Genomic DNA, 22,236 nt, shown 5'->3' with positions numbered 1-22,236 from the left:
AGCCTGCTTCTGTTCCACCGTTCTTTACTGAGAAATTTTCAGAAGACTTGCAAGTCCCAAATTACTGAATTGTTTTAAGGTCACTAATTTTGTGATCTTTTGTTTCAAGTAAAGCTGAGAGTTGTAGCAAACTAAAAACAGCCACAGGGGGTTCCTGTCCCTTGTAAAATGATTTGTCAGAAGAATTCTGTCTTCAGCCTGCTTTGTAATAAAACGCTGACCACGAGGGAAAGATACAGCTCAGTGTACAGATCTTACACTTCATGAGCTGCAGTTGATTTTGCAAGGTAGCTCTAATACAAAAACAGTGTTATGTGTAAAACAACAACAACAACAACCCTGCTCCACCTCTGAACTTCACAGGTTGAAGTTCACAAAAACTTTGTATTTTTCTGCCCTTTAACAAGGTGCCAGGGTCCCCTGGAGAGCAAAGGTACAGCTGTGCAGTGCTGGGATAGGTCCTGTCTGCCAATAAATGAGTTGTGTGCTTTTAGGCAGAGTGTTAGCAGTATCACTGCTGTCCAGCCTGTCTTCCATCCAATTGCACAAGGACTGTGGGCCGGCAGACACTGTTTGCTGTCACTCTTTGTCTAACATTAACATTCTGAAACTGAAGATAGAAGCTTCCCGGGAAAGGAAGAGGAGTTCAAGAGTTTCTAGAAGTTCTAGAACGCCCTCTGCTCTCCTCCAGCCCATTACCTAGAGCTACCAGCACCCCAGCACACAAAGGAAAAGGCACAGGGCATTCCCAGAGTGCGTGTATAAAAAAAAAAAAAAAAGTACAGAAACAGTCACTGCCACCTTGTGGAGACTTGCATGGTACAAACTTGTTTTCTCAGCCAGCTGCAAGTGGGAGCAAGTCCTCATGCAGCTCTCACACTGCTGCATCCTCTCTGTTTACCAGCCTGGACCACCTCCAGAGAGGAGGAGAAACACCACTTGCATTTCCCCAGTGTCACCACACAACTTTTTCAAAGTTCCCCCAGCTCTTCTGCGTGATCCTTACCAAATCTGCAGGACTAAAGGACAACAAAGTTGTTGGGAAGTTGTCTGCTATGAGGTTGGCATTAGGCAAGTATTGAACACCATGTAGCTTGATAAGGTATTAGAAGCTGTTTTTTGTCCCTGCTACAGCCCGTTAGCTATGATGAACGAACACCAAGAAATCAGAACTATTTCAAATGCTATTCTATCAAATCCAAGCCTAACGTAATCCAGGTCTGGGAAAGAAGGAAAAGGTAATGGTCAGCTGGAGCTGAAGTTAGGCTGAGTACTGCAAGAGACATGGCAGTGATGTGCTGGTGCTCAAGAATTATTTCTCAAGTGCATATCGCAGGGGGCTCGGAGCATGGCTGGAATTAAGGAGCACAGCTATTTCACCGCAGTCTAACCCTGCATTTTTCCCTTGTCCACTCCCTGTAACCCCTTTGTCTTGGTTTTCCTTTCACAGTTCCCCGGTAAAGCCTACTCATCCCAGCCACATGTACAATTTCTGTGCATGAGGAAGTATTTTTCTTCCTGTCGGCCAGTCCACTCTGAGGCTGGAAGCTACAGAACAGGCGCAAGGAGAAAAGCTTCTTGCCCTACTGGTTTGACAGCAAGGCACAGATCTCAGCCACTTAATGGCCAAATAAAACGAGACTGCAGTCATTGCCTGAGGGGAGGATAACTCCTTCCCTGAAGGAACCCTTGCTCCCAGAAGTAGCCTTTATATGTTGTTTTATTTTTTTTTTTTTTGCACCAAATATGTAAGAAATGTGGTGTGCATTCAAGTCAGTTGGTCATCTACTGTCTCCCCCTTAAAGGCATTTTCTCAGATCACAGGATGAAAGCAGGTCACATCCCTGCTTCTCACCAGAGCTAAATGATTTCAAGGAGACTAACCCAGCTGCTGTATGTTCTGAAATATGGTAATACTGGTCTCGTTCCTTCAAATGAAGGACAGAGCTCCGTTTAGCCAGCAAAAACCACGCTCATTGAGTTCTCACTGAGCACATTGAGGCCAGTGTTTGGGTATATGCCCCAAGTTTTCAGCGAGGTTCCTTGGAAGCACTGCATTTGGGTGGTGTGGTTTAACCCAGCAGGCAGCTACATGCAGCACAGCTGTTCCCAAACCACATTCCCCTCACCCTTTATTCCCTCTCTGTAGGACGGAAAAGAGAACCAAGAAAAAAAAGGTAAAATTTGTGGGCTGAGATAAAGACCACTTAATAGGACAGAAAGGGAAAACAATGACAAGAGAATAAAAGCAAGAAGAGCATACAAAAGCAAGAATAGAGCAATAAAAGCAAGAGTAAGAGCACGAAGCAATTGCTCACCACCCACAGCACCAATCCCAGCCCCCCTCAGCAGCATCCCCCCGTGTTTGTCCCACATGACACCCCATGCTGTCCTGGCTGTGTCCCCTCCCCGCTGCCTGCGCACCCCCAGCCTGCTCCTGCTGGGGCAGCACAAGGAGCTGGGCAGGCCTTGGCTCCCTGTGAGCGCTGCTCTGCAACAACTAAACATCGGTGTGCTGTCAGCATTGTTCTCATCCTAGAGAGGAAACACAGCGCCACACCAGCTACTTGGAATAAAATCAACTATTCTAGCACAAATTATGACACTAGGGCAACATACACATTCTCAGCAGGCTGAAGCCCATGCTCCTGCCTGTAGAAACTGAAAATACTGCAGCAGAGGAAGCTGAAGATTTGCTGTCCTTGCAAGAGCTACTTTGCAGCCTTCTGAGCACATGACATACTCACAGGACCTTCCTGATCCTGCCCCATTCCCAACTGAATTTGCCATCACTTCTGTATTACCTAAATATTTCAGAGCTGCATCCTGTTAAACACAGCATTACCTCAAATTTAACCTGATCATGATTTCTGAATAACAGTTCTTTTGCCTGCTCTTAACAGGCATTTGTCAGTAAAACAACCAGAGCAGCAGGGAAAGTATTCTGCTCCTCATTGTATCAGCACAACCCAGAGCTTACATCCACAATTCTTGATGGCTCATCCTCAGCCAGAGGGTGCGGTCACTTCTTGGGAATGGAAAAATCCTTTGAGCAGGGAGCAGAGGCAGCAAACAGCCCTCCTGAGCAGCAGGAAATTCATGCGTGCCTGTGATGTGAGTGTGATCTGAGTCACTGCTCACCACAAAGAGGCTCACTCATTCCACATTTGTGGACAGATGTAGCAGGAAGGCCTGCGTTTTCATCCGTGACAGCCTGTGAGCAACACAGCTCCCCAAACCGCTGCGTTAGGTGTAGCTGCTAGCTACAGCCCTGCTTCCTTGTTTACTGAGCCTTACCCAGGAGACAACACCCAGGCCAGCAAGAAAGATGTTTTGATATGGAGGGGACAAGGCAGTCCTCAGTAACTCTGGAAACAGCGGTTAAACAGTACACACAGGCTGTCATGTTAATTAATTAATCTAGACAACTGACAGGTCTGGAGGACTGCCGAGTCCAGTTCACAGTCTAGCACAGGGTGTATCCAGTGCAGTGTGAGAATGCAGTAGATCAGTTAAGTGAAGACAAGAACATACAGATTTAAAATATCTCAGGTTTAAGACATGATGAGTTTTGCCTCATTAGTCCTTCGCCTAGGCAGTAATCTGGAACAAGCAAGTGGCCCAGCCCAGAGGCTATATGCACACCACTGCCAACAGAACCAGATCATACCCCAGTGGCAAGGCAAAATTGCAATGGCAGGAAGGCAGCAGCCCCAAATCCTACCTTACTTCCCTGGCAGAATTTGTAGCATGTTCAGGTACTTGTACCATGCTTAATACACACATAACCTTATCTTCTAAGCCTAAAATAAGGCTTGAGAAATGAACCTTTAACTAAAAAGAAGCCATCCGTATCGGTGATACCCACTTTTCTACAACTCCCAAGCTGACCTTTCTGTACCTGCAAGCCAGACAGCGACCCTTCAGACAGAGGGTGGCAGCTACCACCTGGGTGATGTGCCAGCAGCCTTCTCCTAAAGAACCATCAGTGATACCTTTCAACACCCACTTCCCATGCTCAGCAGTAACCCCGTATTGGATTGTTGCTTGTCAAGAGCCTTTACACCCAGACAGTATTCCTTTAGCACAGCAAAACTGGCACCTCAGTGACATTAAGAACTTGCTCACATCTTCACCCAAGCACGAGGCAATAAGCAAAAGTGTAGAATTTACACTTTATTGTATTCATTTACATAGATCAAGAAGTTTCCACCATTTAACCTAGATAGCTTGACTGGATTTCTTTTTAAGTAGAAAAGTTACAGGCTATAATTTAGCCGAAGCAGGCATGCTCCAGTGTCCCCATGGCTGGAGATTAGACTAGACTTTTAATGGTCTCTTCCAGTTTTTCTTTATTGGCCCCAGAGAATTCCTGCACCTGTAAAGAAAGCAATTTTTAGAAGTGCATAACATCTAGTTGCGTAACAGACAGAAACATAGGTCTATTCAGCCCTGCTACCACTAAGATTTCCTTATGCCCAAAACAGGGAGCATTTTGCATGGGCTACGCTATTCACCTCCCACTCAGCTCACAAAAACTGGTGCACTCTATTAAGAATCACTTTCAGACTACCACGGTTGGGAGGCTTTGACATGTGAAAGGAAAAAACAGTTGATCCTGAACCAGTGCTGCATAAAAACTAAAAAAAATACAGGCTTGAAGGAACTCTGGGTGTCACCTCTCAGCAGATGCATCTTAAAGTTACCTTGGATCGCTCCAGACCCTTTCCTATTGTGTTCTGGAAGGACTGCTCAGAATGACCTGCCCCAGAGCCTGACTTCCATGAAAACTGTCTCTGTTGCAACGTAGACAGCAAAGACATGCTACATTCATGTCTCAAAAACACTGGCTCCTTCCACTGCCTGCTGGGGTGCAATATATGTATGGCATTACACAACAGGCCATAAGACAGCTTGCTTGATACTCGTGTCCAGAGAACACATTGATTTTTCCATTTTTTTGTTTGAAGCAGTGGAAGTTTATCCTGAGAAGACCAAAGGTTCATTATGACTCACCATTTGGCCCCATATTTATCTGAATGGAAACTCGCTGAACATTTAATGCCTGCTTTTCAAGGAGCAATTCCATTGCCTTCAGCCATGATCTTATATCAGGCATTTTTTAGTATTAGAAAAGCTTATCTTCAGCTTCCTCAAACTATAGCCCCAGATTACACATTTATCTCACAGTGTCTTTACTCCAGGTGGATAACCAGCACCCTGTGCTGTCACTACCTTGCATCCCACCTGTCCACCTTGGCAGAGGATGCAGAGGGGCTCTGGCAGAGGGATGACCTCCCCTCCACAGGTTGTACAGTCTATGTGAAAGCACCAAGCAGCTGTTTCAGCTGGGTGTACATCCAGCACAAGCTAGGCTTCTGTTAGGGCTGCATAAATTCATGGAATCCAGTCATGTCTCTGCTTCAGCATGATTTCCATCCAGATAACAAATGCTAACCAAGATCAGTAAAAGCAGGGCACTGAGACAGTCTAGGACACTTAACGTGGTATCTCCTGAAGATCCACCTGTACAACCTGTGACACTCAGCTCACTACCCTGCTCAACAGGGCTTGCTTCATCAGTTAGCTGGTGGCCCACGCTACCATTTGCTGCAACACTAAGATAAACCAACTGCTCTCCTGACTGTCCCAATGCCAGCTGTGCCCCAGATACATTATAAAGAGAAAGCACACCACGTGATCTAATACTCCCAATCCTCTCTGTTAAGTGTTTGAAAGAGGCCTGCCCCTTCCAGGAAAATGAACTCCAGGAGTTTAGCCTACCATCTTTCCGTTCTTGTAGAACTGGAATGTTGGCATGCACTTCACCTCACAGTGTGTAGCAACATCCTGGAAGAGACAGAAAGCAATTTTCAGTTGTGCACATCTGAAGGATGTTCAATTTAGAACCCACTAGTCTCCTTCTGATTAGGGAAATAGGGCAAAGCCATTACTGTTCAAAAAGAAGCAAAAGCATCTGATATTAACATCTCCCTGAAGCAAACCTATCAGATCCTCTTCTCAGCATCTAATTCATAGTTTAGCAAGAACATGTTCACTATACCTGGACTATTTTTTTTTTTTTTAAAGGCCTCTGCATCAAAACACTATTTGTAAGGCTCTAGAGCTCTACAGCAACTCTCCTGTTTCAACCTGACGTTGTTCAAGTACTTATTGAGTGTTGCTTGAATTGCTATAGAGCAGACATTTTGTTGCTCTTAATTCAAGACATAAAAGGGGAAACAGTGCCAATGGCAGTGTAAAGACCAGACACTCTTGCAGTTGTGAGCCATTAGTTTTAGGAAAGATTGCATCAAAACAGATTAAGGCCTTTGAGACTAACACTCCCTCCCAAAGCACAGAGCACCAGTGTTTGCAAGCTATCTAATGCATGCCATGGGGGTTAGACTATGCAGACAAAGCAGCCTGAATTCTTAAAGGACACCTGAGAAGAACATTCTTTTCAGTATAGTTGCTAAGCCCCTATCTCATTTTGTTTTAGCATCTCCAAGGGCATTTAAAAGACATTCTTCACTGTCACATGCGTGGATCTCATCAGCAACCCTCTCTCAGCATACCCTCCCTGACCATACCTGGGCGTCATCCACGTCGATTTCGATGAACACCACATCCCCAAATTTCTCACACAAACTCTAGAATGAAAGAAGAAATTATGTAGTTAGTGCTCCAGGAAAGCTAGCTTGTGAGAGACATGTTCACAGAAATTGCAACCCTGCTGCTCCCTCCCCCAGTGCAAGTTGCCACAACGTCTTAAAGCAGCTATGTTACTGACCAAAGCAGAAATAATTTTCTGCTCCAATATCCGTAAGACTGATGAAACTTGTTGAAACCCATTCCTTATAGAGAAGCCTTAAATAAACACAGGAGAAATGTCTCTACTTCTCTTACAACCTTCAGCTGATCACAGAAAGGTGCTGCAGCTTATTTCCATGCATTTGGAAGAAATTACAGCCAGTATATACACAAAGAGAAACATTGTTTCAACTCCACTATTCTTGAAACAATGCAACTATTACACCCCATAGGCAGATGTGTATAAGACTTAGGAGAGCAGCAGCTCAGTGTCAGCCCTCAGCTGTATCAAAGACCAGTATATTTTACTAAATAGTAACAGAGTAGATACTTCTGCAATTTCTCTCCCTTCCAGAAAATAATGCAAATTATGCGGACAAAGGAAGTTCCCTCCATATTACTGACAAGCAGCACAAAATATTGATATATTCTTCAGCACAGCCACTGACAAAAACAGGTCTTAACAATGGTACTTACATGGAAAAATGGCTTGATCATTTTGCATGGTCCACACCATGTGGCCGAGAAGTCAACTACTACAAGCTTGTCACCAGCAGACTTCAGTTCTGTCTCAAACTCAGACTATAAAAAGAAAGAATTGAACATGTTAAGGACATTATCTTGTGTGCGAAAGGAAAAAGTCTAAACCCAAAGCTAGCTTTCCCTCAGCCTTCACACACTGATTTCCCTTAAACTAAGCTATTTGTATCATCATGCACATGCTTCTGTGTGAGTTGCTTTCATCAGGACTAGCATCCACCGGTGTCTGACTCATGTAGGACATACCACAACGCCCAGTCACCACAACTCAGTGAACTACTGAAATTAGCCTAGAAATTAATCTGGCCTATAATCCTCAGCTCATACTGAGTAGTGCTACGCTCTTAATGTGATCCTCATGATCTTGAAGATTTCAATTTTTTTCATTTGTGGCTTGATGAAAAGACTTCATTTTCTCCTGGAACACCTTCCTCTGCAGAATTTGAGGGCAAGCTTTTGCACGCTCATCCAGTTTGATACCTCTTCCAGCCAACAGAAAGTACCAAGTTGATGTTGTGTGGTTTACTCTACAGTGTATTTTCTAGAGCAACAGCTTCGCAGGATAAGTAGCTTGCTTTGCCAAGTGAACCGAAGCGTAACTTCAGTAGCCAAGCCAATGCTACACATGTGGACTACACAAGTAACTAACAAGTCTGTTGCACTTGGTCACACCAGTCATTTCTGGATTATGTTCTGTGCAATTTAGGGCTCCTTATGTGCCATTAACTGTATTTTCAAAGACTGAATGTTTTACCAGAAATGCAAGACATTAAAAGCAATAACTATTTGCATGCTAGCAGAGGGCAAACAAGTATCTCAGGCAGAAGCAGAAAATGCTGATGCTCATCAGCTACTTCCTGACAGCTTCTTTCTAGAAAAAGGACGAGCCACTCCAGTATTGCTGAACTCTGCTCTCACAGCAACGCAGCCTTCAGGAGAGCTGCTGAGGTGGGCTTCGTTTTAGGTATTGTACCCAAAGAGTTGCTGCTTCACTCTCCTCAACCCCACAGGGCAGCACACTGGCATGCTGTCAGCAGAGGCTGACTAAAAGCAACATGCGTGCTGCCATGCCTGCCGTGTTTGGTCCTACCAACGTCAGCTAACTTGAGACTGGAGCTTAGTAAAACATCTCCCCACTTAAAGAATGCCGTGCAGGCAAGAAGCCCAGAGCACAAGCAGCCTAATTAGTCAGAGTTTTAACAAACAAGGAGAGGAACCCCCACCAGTATTCGTAAGCATATGGAAGTTTTCCTAACTTGCTGCAAATCCAAATACATCAGGCATCACAGCTTCCCACTGAAGCTCTCGCAGCCTCCCAGTGCAGCTATCTTCAGACACGCAGCCTCCACACGCCGAGCTCTTCCACCCTTGCACCTTGGCTGCTCAGAGCCTACCCTGCTGTAAGATCAGCAGCTAACGCTCCCTGACGCCCGCTCTCGGCCTGAGAGATGAGAGCAGTCAGTTTTCCTGTCTCTCCACACTGCTGTTCTACCACGGAATGAGCTCCTGCAGCCCAACCTCAGAAACACCCTGTTCCCACCTCCATGTTATTACCTCCACGGTCATGCATGTCACAGTCCATGCGATCTGCTCCCTGCAGCTACTTGAGCCTCAAGTTCCTCAGCCACGCCTCGCTCCTCACACATCCAAGCCATACAGCTAGATTTTTTGGTATGGCTTCCCACACCTCTGCATTATCATCACCAGCTCTTCGCTAATTCTAGCTCCTGCACCTGCCAATCAGACCACCTTCCTCATTTCTGGTTCTTCTATCCAGTTCCATAATTGTTGTGTTCTACAATGGGAGGTCCAGCCCAGGGATGCAGTGGTCACACAGCCGCACATCCCGGGTCGCTATCGTGCGGAACAAGGACGGAGTGGGAGGACAGGATTCCTCCTGTCTGGTCTGCAGTCAGGGGTTACCCTATGAGGCACCTCCACTATCAGATGAAGCCGCTGTGGGGAGCCCAAGGAGAGACACAGGGTGCAAAGGTGCTGGCTCTCGTGAGCCAAGAGATACCAAACTGGGAGAAAGTGTTGATTCTTTCCCCAGAGAGCCTAAAGACCCTGAAGACAGCAGCGACAGAAAACTACTTGACCTTTCTGACCTGCATTCTGTGTTAACTGTGTGAATTGACAAGCTTTCATATGAAAAGCTTTGTTAACAGGCAGGACACCTCCTACTTGGTCACACTGTCAAGAGGATCTTTACAACTTCCTTAGCAATACTTTCACCTCACTGTGGGGAAAACCTCTGACCAGTTTTTTGAATATTCAGCTACAACCTCCTCCCTGAGCACATGGAGGGCCTCATTTTGCTTGCAGCCTCCTCCAGCAGAATTATGCATGCTGCATTCTCTGCTAATGAGTCTCAGTTTCCAAGGACCAGGTCAGAGAAAACAGGTGGCGATGAGAGGCCCCAGTGCAGCAGGGATTCCCAGGACCAGCAAATACCTCAAAATGGAGGCTACTGACCACGGAGAATGCTGTGAGAAGTCTACTGCCCCCAGCAGCACGAGACAGCTTTAACACAGCACCACAGTCATAAACACTTCCAACACTTATCAAGTCACCCTTGAACTTGGATTAACTCCATCATCAGCTGACTGCCAATGGCTACTACATAATTTAGTGCTTTTTTTTTAAAAAAAAAAAAAAGAACTAGCATAAACAGACCAAAGACTAAACTGCCCTATCACCCAAACCGCGAGTCGCCAAGACTTGCTGTGTCTCAGGTAGCAGCTGGCATGAAGAGGAAGGCTTCAGCAACGCCAGCTTTTTAAACAGGTTATTACATCCTGTTAGCTTCTGCTTTAAAAGGCACTGCGGCCCCGTCATCCAAGCCTGTTAGTTTCCACAAGTCATCCATCTCAGGGTGACATACTTAAGTCATGGGTGCACTACTGGGAACCTGAGGCGGACTAGCGGAGTGTGCTGCAGGCAGCCACTCCTCGGGAGCTGGTCAGGTTTTGAAGACATTTTTAGGTCACAGACCGTATCTAGGTAGGTGTCATGCTCATGCTGCTTTAAAAATCACATACAGAACAATTAAATTTTGCAAGCCGTACAAAAAGGGGTTTGAACAGAACAGCTTCTGAACAGAATGCAGGTTTGCCTCGCTGCAATTCAGAATTAATCTGTAAAGCTCAGCTGCACTGCACAATGTTTTACCCACATTAAGACCTTGTTGTCAGCATGACCCAAGTCCGTGCCCTCGGTGGACAAGCAACACAGCTGTGCTCTGAGTCCAGCTCCGTGCTTAAATCAATGCGCACAGACAGCAGGGGAGGGAAGCCCGCATTACCCTTTACACTACAGCACACTCCCCTTGCGAAACCAGGTCTGCTGACTCCATTTTTAAGCATTCCAAGACTATACCAAAACCCTCAAATCTTACTCAAAGCTCTTCTGCAGCTCCGTAGGGCAAAATGGGGGGGGGGGGGGGGGGGGGAGAAGGCTGCAAACAAAAAAGAGGCTGAATTTCTATAATAACCCATTTTGGGGAAAATACGGCAGTTTATTGGCTTTAAGCTCTCTGCCTCCGCAGGTGTTTGAGGTATATTCGGCCACGAGAGCTGTCAGACGTCAACACCTCCGAGGTTCGCCACGGGAGGAGCGCGGCGCTTCCCACTGTACTGCAGCAGGGCGCTGCCCAGCAGGCGCGGGGGGCAGCACCCCCCCACAGCCGCATCCCGGGCTGGCAGCACGCGGCCAGCCCCACAGGACCCCTCCTGTCCCAAAAAAGACCTCGCTCGGAGGACGCTGGCCGAGCTCCGCGCCCCCTCACCGCCCCTTAAAACCTCAGCGCCCGGCTCTCCCTTGCCGCTCACGACACGCCCCCCCACCCCCACCGCGTGGCTCCCCTCAGGCGGCGCCCAACGGCCACCCAACGGCCGCCCAACGGCCCCAACGGCCGCCGCGCGCGCAGCGGCTCACCAAGCTGCCCACGCTCTTCACCATGGCGACGGCTCACGGCGGCTTCCCCGGCGGCAAGAAAGGAGCCCGAGGGCCAAGATCGCCGCGTGCACACGCGCGTCCCGGCTGCGCTGCTCCGTGCCTGCCACCCGCCCGCCGCCGCCCGCCCGCCTCAGCGCTCTGCCGCCGCTGCCCGCCCGCCCGCCCTTATATAGCCGCCGCCGCCGCGCGCGCCGCCGCGCAGGCGCGGAGGGCGCCGCTCGGCTGCCCGCGGGCGAGGATGGCATCAGGGGCGCCGGGAGGAGGGCGGGGGGAGAGACCACTACGCCTCCCTGGAGGGGGGGGGGAGGAAGGGAGAGGGACGGGCGAAACCACTGCGTGGAGGGGGAGGGGGGGAAGGGGGGGCGCATGTGGCGGCGGCAGAAAAGTGCTGCGTAATGGCGGGCAGGAAGTGCCGCGCCTCAGGGCCCGGCGGGCACGGCCCCGCCGTGTCAGTCCCTCACACTTCGCTTTATATCATTTTACTTCGTTTAATTTCACCGTGTTTTGTTCCATTTTTATTTTATTTCATTTTACCTCGTTTCGTTTCGTTTTACTTCGTTTCATTTCATTTGTTATTTCGTTTTTCCTTTCTTTTTTTTTTTTTTTTGTAAATTTCGTTTTATTTCGCTTTATTTCCTTTTATTTCGCTTTATTTCCTTTTATTTTACTTTATTTCTTTTTACGTTATTTCCTTTTATTTTACTTAATTTCATTTTACTTTTCTTCATTTATTTTTCCTTTTCTAATCCCATTTCCCATTACTTCATTTTCCAAAATAAAAATTTCACTATCTCCCGTCATTTGATTTTCTAAATTTCATTTTATTTCGCCTTATTTCATTTTACCTTTATTTCATTTTACTTTTCATATTTTAATTTCCATTTTTTAGTGTCCATTTTAATTTCCATTTTAGTTTCCATTTTTATTTCACTTTTGAAATTTCATTTTATCTCATTGTTTCAATTTGTTTCATTTCAATTTTCTTTTTTTTTTACTTCAGCGTCCATTTTTTCATATTTTTTTTTTTACTTCAGCGTTCGTTTTTTCATTTTTAAAATTTATTTTTATTTCATTTTATAATTTCATTTAATTTTAATTCCCATTTTATTCCCATTTCATTTCTATTTCATTATTCCCATTTCATTCCCATTCCATTCCATTCCATTCCATTCCATTCCATTCCATGTTCCACCGAGTCTCCCACCGCCACAAGCACAGGGTGCAGCACCAAGCACCCCTCCCACCCTGCGTGTGCCCAGCAACAAACATTTTTTTTTTATTTTTTACTCTTTATCCTCCTCAAAACCCCATTTTGACGACTCCGGCATCCTCCGCGGTTCCCCCCTTGGCAGGAGCCCAGCGATTGCCCACGTGGAAACAGCCGGAGGGGCCCCGCCGCGGAAGCGCTTCAATCTGCATTTATTGCCTCCTGTGCTTCCCGGTGCCTGCCCCGTGTTTTGGAAACACATCCTCACAGGCTGCCCAAAACACATCCTCACGGGCTGTGAACACCCTCCGCGGCCCCAGAGCCAGCCCCGCACGGTTCGTGTCTGTGGCTTGGCAGCGTTGCCTTTTCCTCCCTCTGCCCCCCTGGCAGAGGGCAGAGCAGGCAGGCCACAGAGGCCTCAGAAATCCAGCCTTTTTGTATTGTTTTTGCAGGAAAACCTGCTCCAATAAGGGTGAGTTGTGGCTTTCTGATGCACAGGAAGGCTGTGGGAGAGAGTTGTCGGGTCTGAATTTAGGTGCCCTCAAAGTAGATTAATCAGCACCACCTAGGAGTAGGCAGGACTCAGGCATCCCTTGGCCTGTACTAGCATCCAGGTGGGGATTCAGTAAAAATTTGGTGCTGGGGCCAAAAGACCTCAAAAGGTGTCAGCAGCACCTGCAGGCCACAGGACCACTTCATCCATCGGGCAGGTAACCTGGTTGTGAAAGGACATGAAGTTAGATAGCCATGAATCCCCCTTCCTGAACCCACGTTGGCTTCGCCCGATGACTGGATTGCCTTTCAAGTGATTTTCAATACCCCTCTGAGTAATCTTCTCTGTTGCTTTGCCAGGCACTGAAGTGAGATCCAGCAGCTTGTGCTAACTTCTCACAAGTCTCACACTCCCCTGAGCATACCCAGGACACAAGAGTCTCCCCAAAACACCATGATATCTGCCGATATCCTCAAGCGTGTGAAGCAGTAGAAGGGACAATTTAATGGAAAACATGATTTTGGCCTTGTCTCAGGTGGCCAGGCACATCCAGCATTAAGCAATGGTGGAATGGAGGAATCTGCAGGAGGCAGTGCTTACAAGAATTAGCCACATCACATTTATCATAGGAAGGCCAGCCCCTTTCAATGGAAAGTAGGAGTGTTTCATCTGGCCCTGACACTGCAATGAAACAGGAGCCTTTAATTGCACTTTCCCTTTCCTTCCAGCCTGCTCTTCGGGAAGATACTGCTTTTGTAACTGACCCATTAAAGGCGCAATAAATATTTAATAATTAGATAGGTGTGCTGCCTGTTGTGCCAGCCTAACTCACAGAGTGAGCACGCTTCTCTCTCCTAGGATAACACACCGGCAGCGCAATTACCCGGAGTCTTTTAAACACTTGGCACAGCATGTCTGGTTGAAAGATGAGATGAGACACTGAGAGAAAAAAAAAAAAAAAAAAAAGGGAGGAGGAGAAGGAAAGCAGGCTGGCACACACTCTGCTTCCCAGGATCAGCCCTGCTCTTCCAGGGAACTGGCAGAGCTTGTCCCGGGACTGGTGGGTCCTGCTCAGCCCCACCACCACCTGCCAGGCCCCCTCAGCACCCTGTATCCCAAGTGCACCTCCTGTGAGTGAAGTGTCCTGGGCTCAGTGACCACTCAGCTTTCCTAAGCATGTTATCGATGAAGTGGCACCTGCATCTGGGCCAAACGCAGCATGCAGGATCCCTGTCACGCCTGGATGCTTTGCAAAGTGACACAGAGAATTTCAAGCCGTAATTTCCCTTAACTGCTTTTTAAAAGCTCAGTAACAGAAAGCAAATAATCCATGCATGCTGGAGACAGGCTTATGTAGTTTCACCTTGTGCTCTCTCTGGCTACTGCCATTCAGGTGTCCTAATGTCAAATCCAGTCTCCAGGGTAGACACTTACTTGCCTAATGCCTTTTGCGGGAAGCTGCATCTGAGAAGCAGTGGGTAGGTAATGGAGCTTCAGCTCTTAATTTCACTCCACATCCTATCCATATTACTAACTGGTGTACTTTACAAACTTTGCTTCCAAGGACTTGACACCCTCCTCTTTTCACATGGCTGGTTTGCTTTGTCTCCCTTTCTCTCTCTTTAGCCTTTTCCCTGTGTTGCTTTTCACTTCATTCTTGACCTCTCCTGTAGCTTTTGTTTTCATCTTTTTTAACTCTTTTGTCTCTCTCCTTTCTGCAGGGAGAGATGCTGGCACCTCCCAGCTTTTCTTCTGCACAAGGTACAGAGCTATTGGAGGACTTGGGCCTTCAGCAGCAATGCACCCACCATGGATGATTTAGTACTGCTTGATGTGGTTTGCACGCTGAGGCTGTAGAGTTGTCCAGGGCCCTAAAAGGAGGGTGTGATATTCCCGTATCACCCTGTCCTTCCAGTACCGCATGTTCCCCTGGAGCATCTCAATTCTGTACCCAGAGACAAGTGTGCTGCACCTCCTGATGCAGTGGAAGCTGACTCGGGTTAAGAGGTGTTTGTGTGCGGGCACGCAGCTAAGCTTAAAAAACACAGAGCCTGTGATATCATGGAGGTTCAGGGACAGAAATGTAATCCTCACTGAAGGGACGTGCAGAAGCTCCAGTCCCCCAAAATTACACATGCAGTTGCATTTCTGTGTCTGAGCAGGCGGTGCTGGAGAGCCTGTGTTTACACTGCGGAAGCGCTCCAGCTGACAGGTTTCAAAGCAATTGCATTTTTGGATGTGCAAATTACGCAGCGTCAACCTGCAGAAGTCTCACACAACCAATTTTAGAGCGAGGAGCAGGGTGGGAGGATGGCCACCACATTCCCACATCCTGAAAAACCCTAGGCTCCCTGAAGGTGCCTGTAATAAAGCGTTTGAAAACCAGGGCAACCAAAATCACTAGCCAGATCAAAACAAGCTGAGGACTCGTCTTCGGCTGGGATGCCCTAAAGCAGACAGGAAGAAACACCACTACCGGCCTCATGAGACATGCACCTACTCACTTGCCTCTTCACGTGCTCAGAGGTGGCTGTGATTCATGCAATGAGGAGAAGGCTGGAGGAGGCACACAGCCAGACCCCCGGGACGGAGAGGCTCCCCTTCAACCTGCCTCATCCATCGTGTACCTCGAGCACGAGAAGGAAACAAAACTTTGGCTTTCCCCACCAAGTCTGGACCTCTGTGGCCCGAGCCATGGTTCTTCAGAGCTGTGGCAGCGCCCGAAGGAGAGAGAAGCACTGGGTCTCTTTCCAGCCTCCCTGTGAAGCTGGGCTGAACCTCGACCTCTGCCTGAGGTTTTGGGGGGAGGCTTTCAAGTTGACCATGGTGCTTGTGCTGCGTGTGCAGGGAAAGGCAGGGGGCCTTGCCTTTGTTTTCTGCAGACACCAGAGAGCCCACCTCCAAGAACAGGGCCCCCCAAAATAAATAAATATATAGATAAATTAAAGCCTTCATCTGGCACCTAACCATCTACGTGCATCACATGACCCGCCTGCGTAGTTAATGTTTACTGACTTTGTGGCTAATTAAGAGGAGCCAAACAATCCGGGTTTATAGCAGCACAATTCTTCTCCGGGCAACACCTCAATGACTTCTGAGGGCTTTCTGAGAAATGTGACATTTATTAACAGGCCCTGGGCATCCCAGCTTGACGCAAGATGCTTCTGGCTGAGGGCGAGAGGGCTGGGCACTGACACTGGGGTTTAGGTGACCTTCTCCAAGGTCTTGTGTCCTGGGATGGTGTCAGGGTTCCTGCAGGGCTTCACCTGAGTGATGCCTTGGACTGGTGAGCAGCTTTTCTGAGACCTAAGAAGAGACCTAGGGAAAGGTTCTGCACCCAGAGGTTGTCGGGCACTGGGACAGGCTGCCCAGGGCAGTGGGCACAGCACCGAGCTGCCAGAGCTCAAGAAGTGTTTGGACAGTGCAAAAAAAAAGAGAGAAGAAAAAGCTGCAGAAAGGAAATAATGAGAGCTGGTGAAGCAACACAGAGAAAGGAAATTCTGAGTTTGAAAAACCATGCTCTAATTTCGACATTTGCGAGAGATGCTGCAACAACAGAGGAGAGGCAGCACCCAGACACTGCGCTGGTCTAGACAGGCAAATTAGTTCTGGAGTCCTTCAAGCTCTTAACGAAGTTAAGGGCTCTCCTGACTCACTGCTCCTTTCAGAGCTGGAATAAAGGCCCAGTCGCCATCAGCATTCTCAGACAGCAAGCATGCTTATTGTGTGGCAGGGTGGGTTATTTCTGGAAAAGGGAAGGAACGGCATGGGACCGTGAGGAACTCCTCACTGGAGAGCCTGGCCCCCTTCTCTGGTTGCTCCCCAGCTTTGCTCCCCATCTCCCAGCAAAACCCATTTCCAGCATCACAGGACCACGTGCTGGTCTCTTCCAGAGTGGCTGCTGAGACACCCAGTGGTGCATGGGCAGTGGTTGGGACGTTGATTTTGGGGCACATTTCGGCAAATCATCAGTGCTTGCATGCCTTTGCAGATTCACTTCACTTGTTGCTGTTGTGTTTTGTGATCCCTGGACCCGGAGGCTTGCTCCTGTTAACAGTGAGGCCGGTGGGCAGCTGGCTGAGGGGTTCTGGGGAAATTTGGCAAAGGAGACAAAATGGAGAAATCAAGGTGCTGAAGGCACCCGGCTCTGGGCTGTCACCCCAGCATCACCACAAAGCTGGTGGCTCCAGCAAGACCTCTGGCCTTCATCCACACTTTCTGGCCACCAGTATGAACGGGGCAGGAGGCAAAGGCTGCTGAGAAAATGAAGGGGAAAGCAGGTGTGTTATAGCTGGTGTGTTAGTATTGCCTGCTTAGTCTCTCTACGCCCTGTTACCACTCAGTGACGGGGAAAACGACTGGCAAAAATGTTAGAGGCGCACACTGAGAGCCCCCTCTTATGTAGAAATGAGTTTGCCTGTTGGCCTGGCTCTGGACATGCCAGCCTCTTGCAGCTGATGGGGCTGCTTTACTTGGGAGAGCTGGTGACATTTCACATTCCTACAGTCTGTAGGGGGGGCAGAGATTTTTTGTTTTGATGTTTGAGACCTGATTTTGTCCAACGTCATAAGTAAAGATGACTCAGCCGCTGTTTTCCTCCACTTAACCACTGCCAAACTGACTTTGGGGTTGCAGGCCACCGCATCTCCTAGTCTCCTCCTGGAGTAAATGGCATAAATGGGCTTCCCACAGCCGCCAGCAATAAGCCAGCACTTGTCAGCACTCTGGTGAGCACCGTGCCTGGTGACCTCCGCAGCCCTGCAGGCTCAGTGGGGATGTGTTGGAGGCAGGGGGTGTGTATGGATGGGATGTTCTGCCCCAGGTCTACCCCCTTTAAATTTCACCAAATTTAAAAGCCCTTTTTACATCCTTTGCTCTTTAAGCACAAACACAGCTTGCAGTTGAACCCAGAGGGACGTTTCCTCTCTGGGCGTCCCTGCCTGAGCAGGTGTTGGAGCAGGCGATCTCCAGAGGTGCCTTCCAGCCGTTCTGTGGTCCTGTGATCTGTGATTTATTCTTCCTCAACATCAGTTGTCTTTGTTAGAGAAGTCCTGCACATGGTGAGCTGTGCAGGACTCCATCCCGGGCCCGCGTGCTGCGCAGGGCACAGGACAAAGCAGGGGACGTGCAAACAAAGTGCATTACGAGGAAAGATCAGCGAGGCTACCGAGGATTTTGCTCATTGAAGCTATTCTCTGTCAGCAGACTGGAGAGATAGTCAAGGTACACGATTTTATCGGGTGACTCAAAGCCAGTGTTTGTTCCTTCCGAGCACCCTTGCATCATTCTGACTCAGCAAAACAAGTCCAGTGTTATGTTTTCTTCCTCTTTAGCCAATTTCCTGAGGACTTTTTCTCTTTAATGAGAAGCCATGGTACAAAGCTCCATGCACACGCTCTGGAAACCTTATCCAGGAGCAACACCATGCAGCAAAGTCCAGTTTTCTCAGCAGTCACGGCCTCAGACAACATTTTTCCTCTGCAGTGAGGTGTCTCCTTTTCCTCTAAAGCCGCCTCGATCACAATCTGTGAGTTATTTGCTTCCTCCCCTGCTGGGTCAATATTAAATTATTCAGGGCTTTCTGTGCCATGCTCCACCCAGCGAGGAGGTCACGGCCAGTGAATGTGGCATGGTGAGATACACCAGGAGCCTGCAGCCCCCACTGGAGAGCACAGGCCTGTCGGGAGATAAGGCTGCCTTTTTCTTTCCCACATCCTCGTTTTGGTTACTTCAAAACCACCGAAGACTCCTTTGCTTGCAGCCCAGGAAGCCAGCCTCGTGTACCTGGGCATTAACAAAATGCTTTTCTTCCCTTCTGCCCGTCTGAGGTTTAGGTGTCTCCAAGGCAAAATCCAGAATGCATAATGCACAGGGTTAGGCTCATTTCCCCCTTTGAGTCCTCACCAAGTACAGAGGTCAGCCTCTTTGCAGAAAATAATCCCTTTTGTTTCCCCAAATCCTGCTTATTTTTTATTTTTGCTTTTTTTTTTTTTGTTATTTTTATTTATTTTTTATTTTTTTGCTTTAAACTTATTTTTGCTTTTTGTTTCCCCAGATCCTGCTCGAGTGTGGGCGAGCAGGATGGGGACCCAGAGGAGGACTCTTGAAGCACAGCCACCCCAAAACGGGGAAGTTAACAAGTGAAAGGAGATGAAGAACGGAGGAGCTGCTGACTGACTCAGAGAAGGGCAGTGTTTTTGCTTGGTGTTGGCTCTTCGACGTGTTCTCCAGCAGGGATTTTCCATTCCACTAGGGATGTTAAAAAAGGGATAGGGAGCAGGTGAGCTTGCTAGAAAGCTGTTTCTGGCTCCTCCATCTCTGGGAGCTCCTGGAAAGGTGCTGGAAAACAGGGAGAGGTTTCAAAAGGAAGCTGTAGGAGCGGTGTGAGGCTGGTGGCAGCGCTGTACCCAAGGCCTGGGCACTGAAATGGCCAGGCTGGGCTAGCAAAGAGGCTCAGAGATCTCGCTGCCTTGATGCCAGCAGTAGCCAGGAGTGCCTGCAGACAGGGACAGGAGACTCCACTTGGGTCCCCAAGTTACAGCCCCGATGATGAATGTTTCTCACCTGCCTCCTGTTGTCCATATTCTCCTCTATTTCTTGCTGTTTCACTACCAAGAAAGCAATTTAAAGAAAAGGCCAGCCCCTTCCTCTTTTGTACAAGGTTTGTTTTCTTCTAACTCTAAAGCAACTTGATCGTGCAAGACAGGGCACCGTCACCCACAGCCGCATCACCACTGTATTTTTCTGCAGTTATCTGAATATTTCTGGCCGGTGCAGTAATACCTCTTCATCCCTCAGTGGCAAATTCCTTTGTAAGCCTGGGTCACCTTACCCTGCTTGTACGAGCACAAGACAACAAGGCAGTGCCTTTGCATGAGGAAAAACAAGTTCTGAGCCTCTTGTTTTAGAGCTGAATGGGTTTTTGGAGAAGTGCGTGTGCTCCTTCTGTGCGCGCTCCCGAGCAAAGCCCTTCTCCGGCAAAGGGGATGAGTTTCTGGGGAAAAACCATTCTCAAAACCATTCAAAACCATTTCCTCCTGAGGATAAGTGGCTCGGCTGGGGGACAGAGGCTGTTCCAAGGAGGCGCCGGGTTATTTCTCAGGCACCTTGGCTCCAAGGAGGAGCCCCGCCGGGCGGCACGCGGAGCTGCTCTGCAGCCCGCAGATTTCCTCGTGCCCTGACATGCTACTGCTGCTCGCAGGGAGTGCCGGCAAGCTTTTTCCCCTTGCAGGAGGGGCAAAAGCCCTTCAGAAATGCGGCCGGCCCTGCGCAGATGCAGCCCGGATGCACCGGCAGGGCATTCCTGCGTGGGGCTGGGGCCTCTCCTCAAACAGCAGCTTTTTGGGAGAGCGCCTTGCAGCACCCTGTCCCCGCAGCACTGCCGGCCAGGAGCTCCCTTGTCCTCGAGGCAAGGCTCTGCAGGATGGGGACGGGACCTCAGCAGGCGGTGCTGAGCTGGGAGGCACTGCCCTGGAGCGCAGGAGCAGGGCTGACAGCGAGCTGGGCAGACTGGAAAAGCCATCTGAAAAACAAAAGGGATCGGGCTGAAAAGGGGCAAGCGTGAACACCTTGTGCAAACCATCCATTACTGCCCTGGCAGCATAGCTGGGGAGCCCCAGTCCCTCCTTGCAAGCAGAAAAAAAAGGGAAAAGCACCTACATAGGGTGTGAAAAAGCCATCACCTCTCCTGTCCCAGGTGCCTGGGGGGTGCTCAGCCACAGTGGCATGCCCCGAGCCTACCATCACCCCCTCCATGCAAAATAATCAGGCGGGCAGTGGAAGAGTGGTTTTGGCTCCCTTTGAAGGCTTTTTTGACTTTTTATTTATTTATTTTTATTTCTTTCCACCCCTGTTCCATTAGGGGTCTTCTTTGGCAGCAGATGCACATTTGCCATCCTTCCCCATCTGTTGGGGATGTGCCATGAGACTGTGCCAGTCCCATGGGCAGTGCTGCTGGAGGGAGCCCGAGATCCTGCCCCTTTCCTCGTGGCTCCACAAAGATCCAGCAGCCGAGAGCCTGCCCTGGCTCACAAAAGGGGCACAGCGAGCTTGGGAGCCAGCCCCCTACAGCCCGAGAGACCAGTTGGTGCTGTGAAGCCCCAGCACAGGCTGGATGTCCCCGTCTCCACACCACATCAGGGCAGATCACTCAGTGCTAGGGCATCCCCGGGCAGGCTGTCCACATCCCTCCCCTTCGCCCCTTCTCCTCTTTCTGTGAATACCCTGCAAGGATCCAGAGAGCAGCAGCAGCTTCTTCAAAGCAGAGGCCTGCCCTCACGCCTGGGGCACATTCGTTTTATTTCATTTATTTTTTTATTTTTTTATTTTTTTCTCAGGAAGCACCGACTTGTCATTCCCAACTTTAATTTCACGTCATTTCCCCCTTAATACGATCATCCTCCCTTTATGTAATTTGTTCCCGCAGCTGCTCGCAGCACCTCCCTGCTCATTACCAGCAGGATTAATTAATGAGCTGTCTATCCCTAACCCCAGATCGTTACCCCAGCTATTTAATAAAATCCAACCAGACTCCTGAGGTGAGCTGCTGGGGTGGCAAGGCCGTGTTCCTGCCCGTGCTTTCATCCAGCCCCCAAAAAAGCGATCTCAAGTCCGGAGCTGAGCCCCTGGGCTCCCCCATGGGAAAACACTCCCTGTCTGAAGGTATTTAGGCTCCCCTCGGGGCTCTGCAGGGAGGCCTGCCCTGAGTAATGACGATAATCGTGCTTAAATCTCACCTGCTTTCATCAGCAGGGCTTTGGTGGAGAAAAAAAGGGTCGTTTTTCCCATGAAAGGGGAAGATGAAGTGACAGCCCAGTGCTCGCAGGGAAGAACCGGGTGTCCTCTCCACCAGGCCACACGTGCAGGGCGAGGGGGTTACCCCGGTCCATCCCCAGCCTATCCTGCACCCCAGATCCACATCCATCACCCTGTGAGGAGCAGCATCTTTTGTAGAGAGGTACAAGTGTCAGCAGCTCCCTCCAGCTTTTCAGCCTGTTTGACTTTCAGGGCAGGGCGAGAGCCCTGCTCTCACTGCTCCTCCTTTTACCTAGGGCTGTGATCTCTGCTTCTACGGCTTGAGAGCCCACGCGCGAGGGCAGCCCACTGCTGTTCCCACTCAGGATTATCAGCAGTATTTGGGGGATTAATGTTGTTTGTAGATTTGTCTCTTTCCTATCAGATGCACATCAGATTTTAGGGCCTCATTCGCAGCGCTCTCCGTAACCTC

At 48.9% G+C, this 22,236-nt stretch overlaps 1 protein-coding gene across 1 annotated transcript; it reads right to left on the bottom strand.

Moving 5' to 3' along the window:
• Window positions 1-4,161: 4,161 nt before the first annotated feature.
• LOC116501196 (thioredoxin) lies at window positions 4,162-11,438 on the bottom strand. The gene is made up of 5 exons (XM_032206682.1): window positions 11,290-11,438; window positions 7,291-7,395; window positions 6,594-6,653; window positions 5,785-5,850; window positions 4,162-4,378 (listed from the first exon to the last, which is right to left on the bottom strand). The coding sequence occupies exons 1-5, from the start codon at window positions 11,311-11,313 to the stop codon at window positions 4,316-4,318; spliced, it is 318 nt and encodes a 105-aa protein (XP_032062573.1). The 5' UTR covers window positions 11,314-11,438; the 3' UTR covers window positions 4,162-4,315.
• Window positions 11,439-22,236: the final 10,798 nt, after the last annotated feature.

Source organism: Aythya fuligula, chromosome Z, assembly GCF_009819795.1.
Source record: "Aythya fuligula isolate bAytFul2 chromosome Z, bAytFul2.pri, whole genome shotgun sequence".
Lineage (NCBI taxonomy): Eukaryota > Metazoa > Chordata > Aves > Anseriformes > Anatidae > Aythya > Aythya fuligula.
The sequence above is the reverse complement of the archived record's forward strand: the minus strand, read 5'-3'. Positions and strand labels throughout refer to the sequence as shown.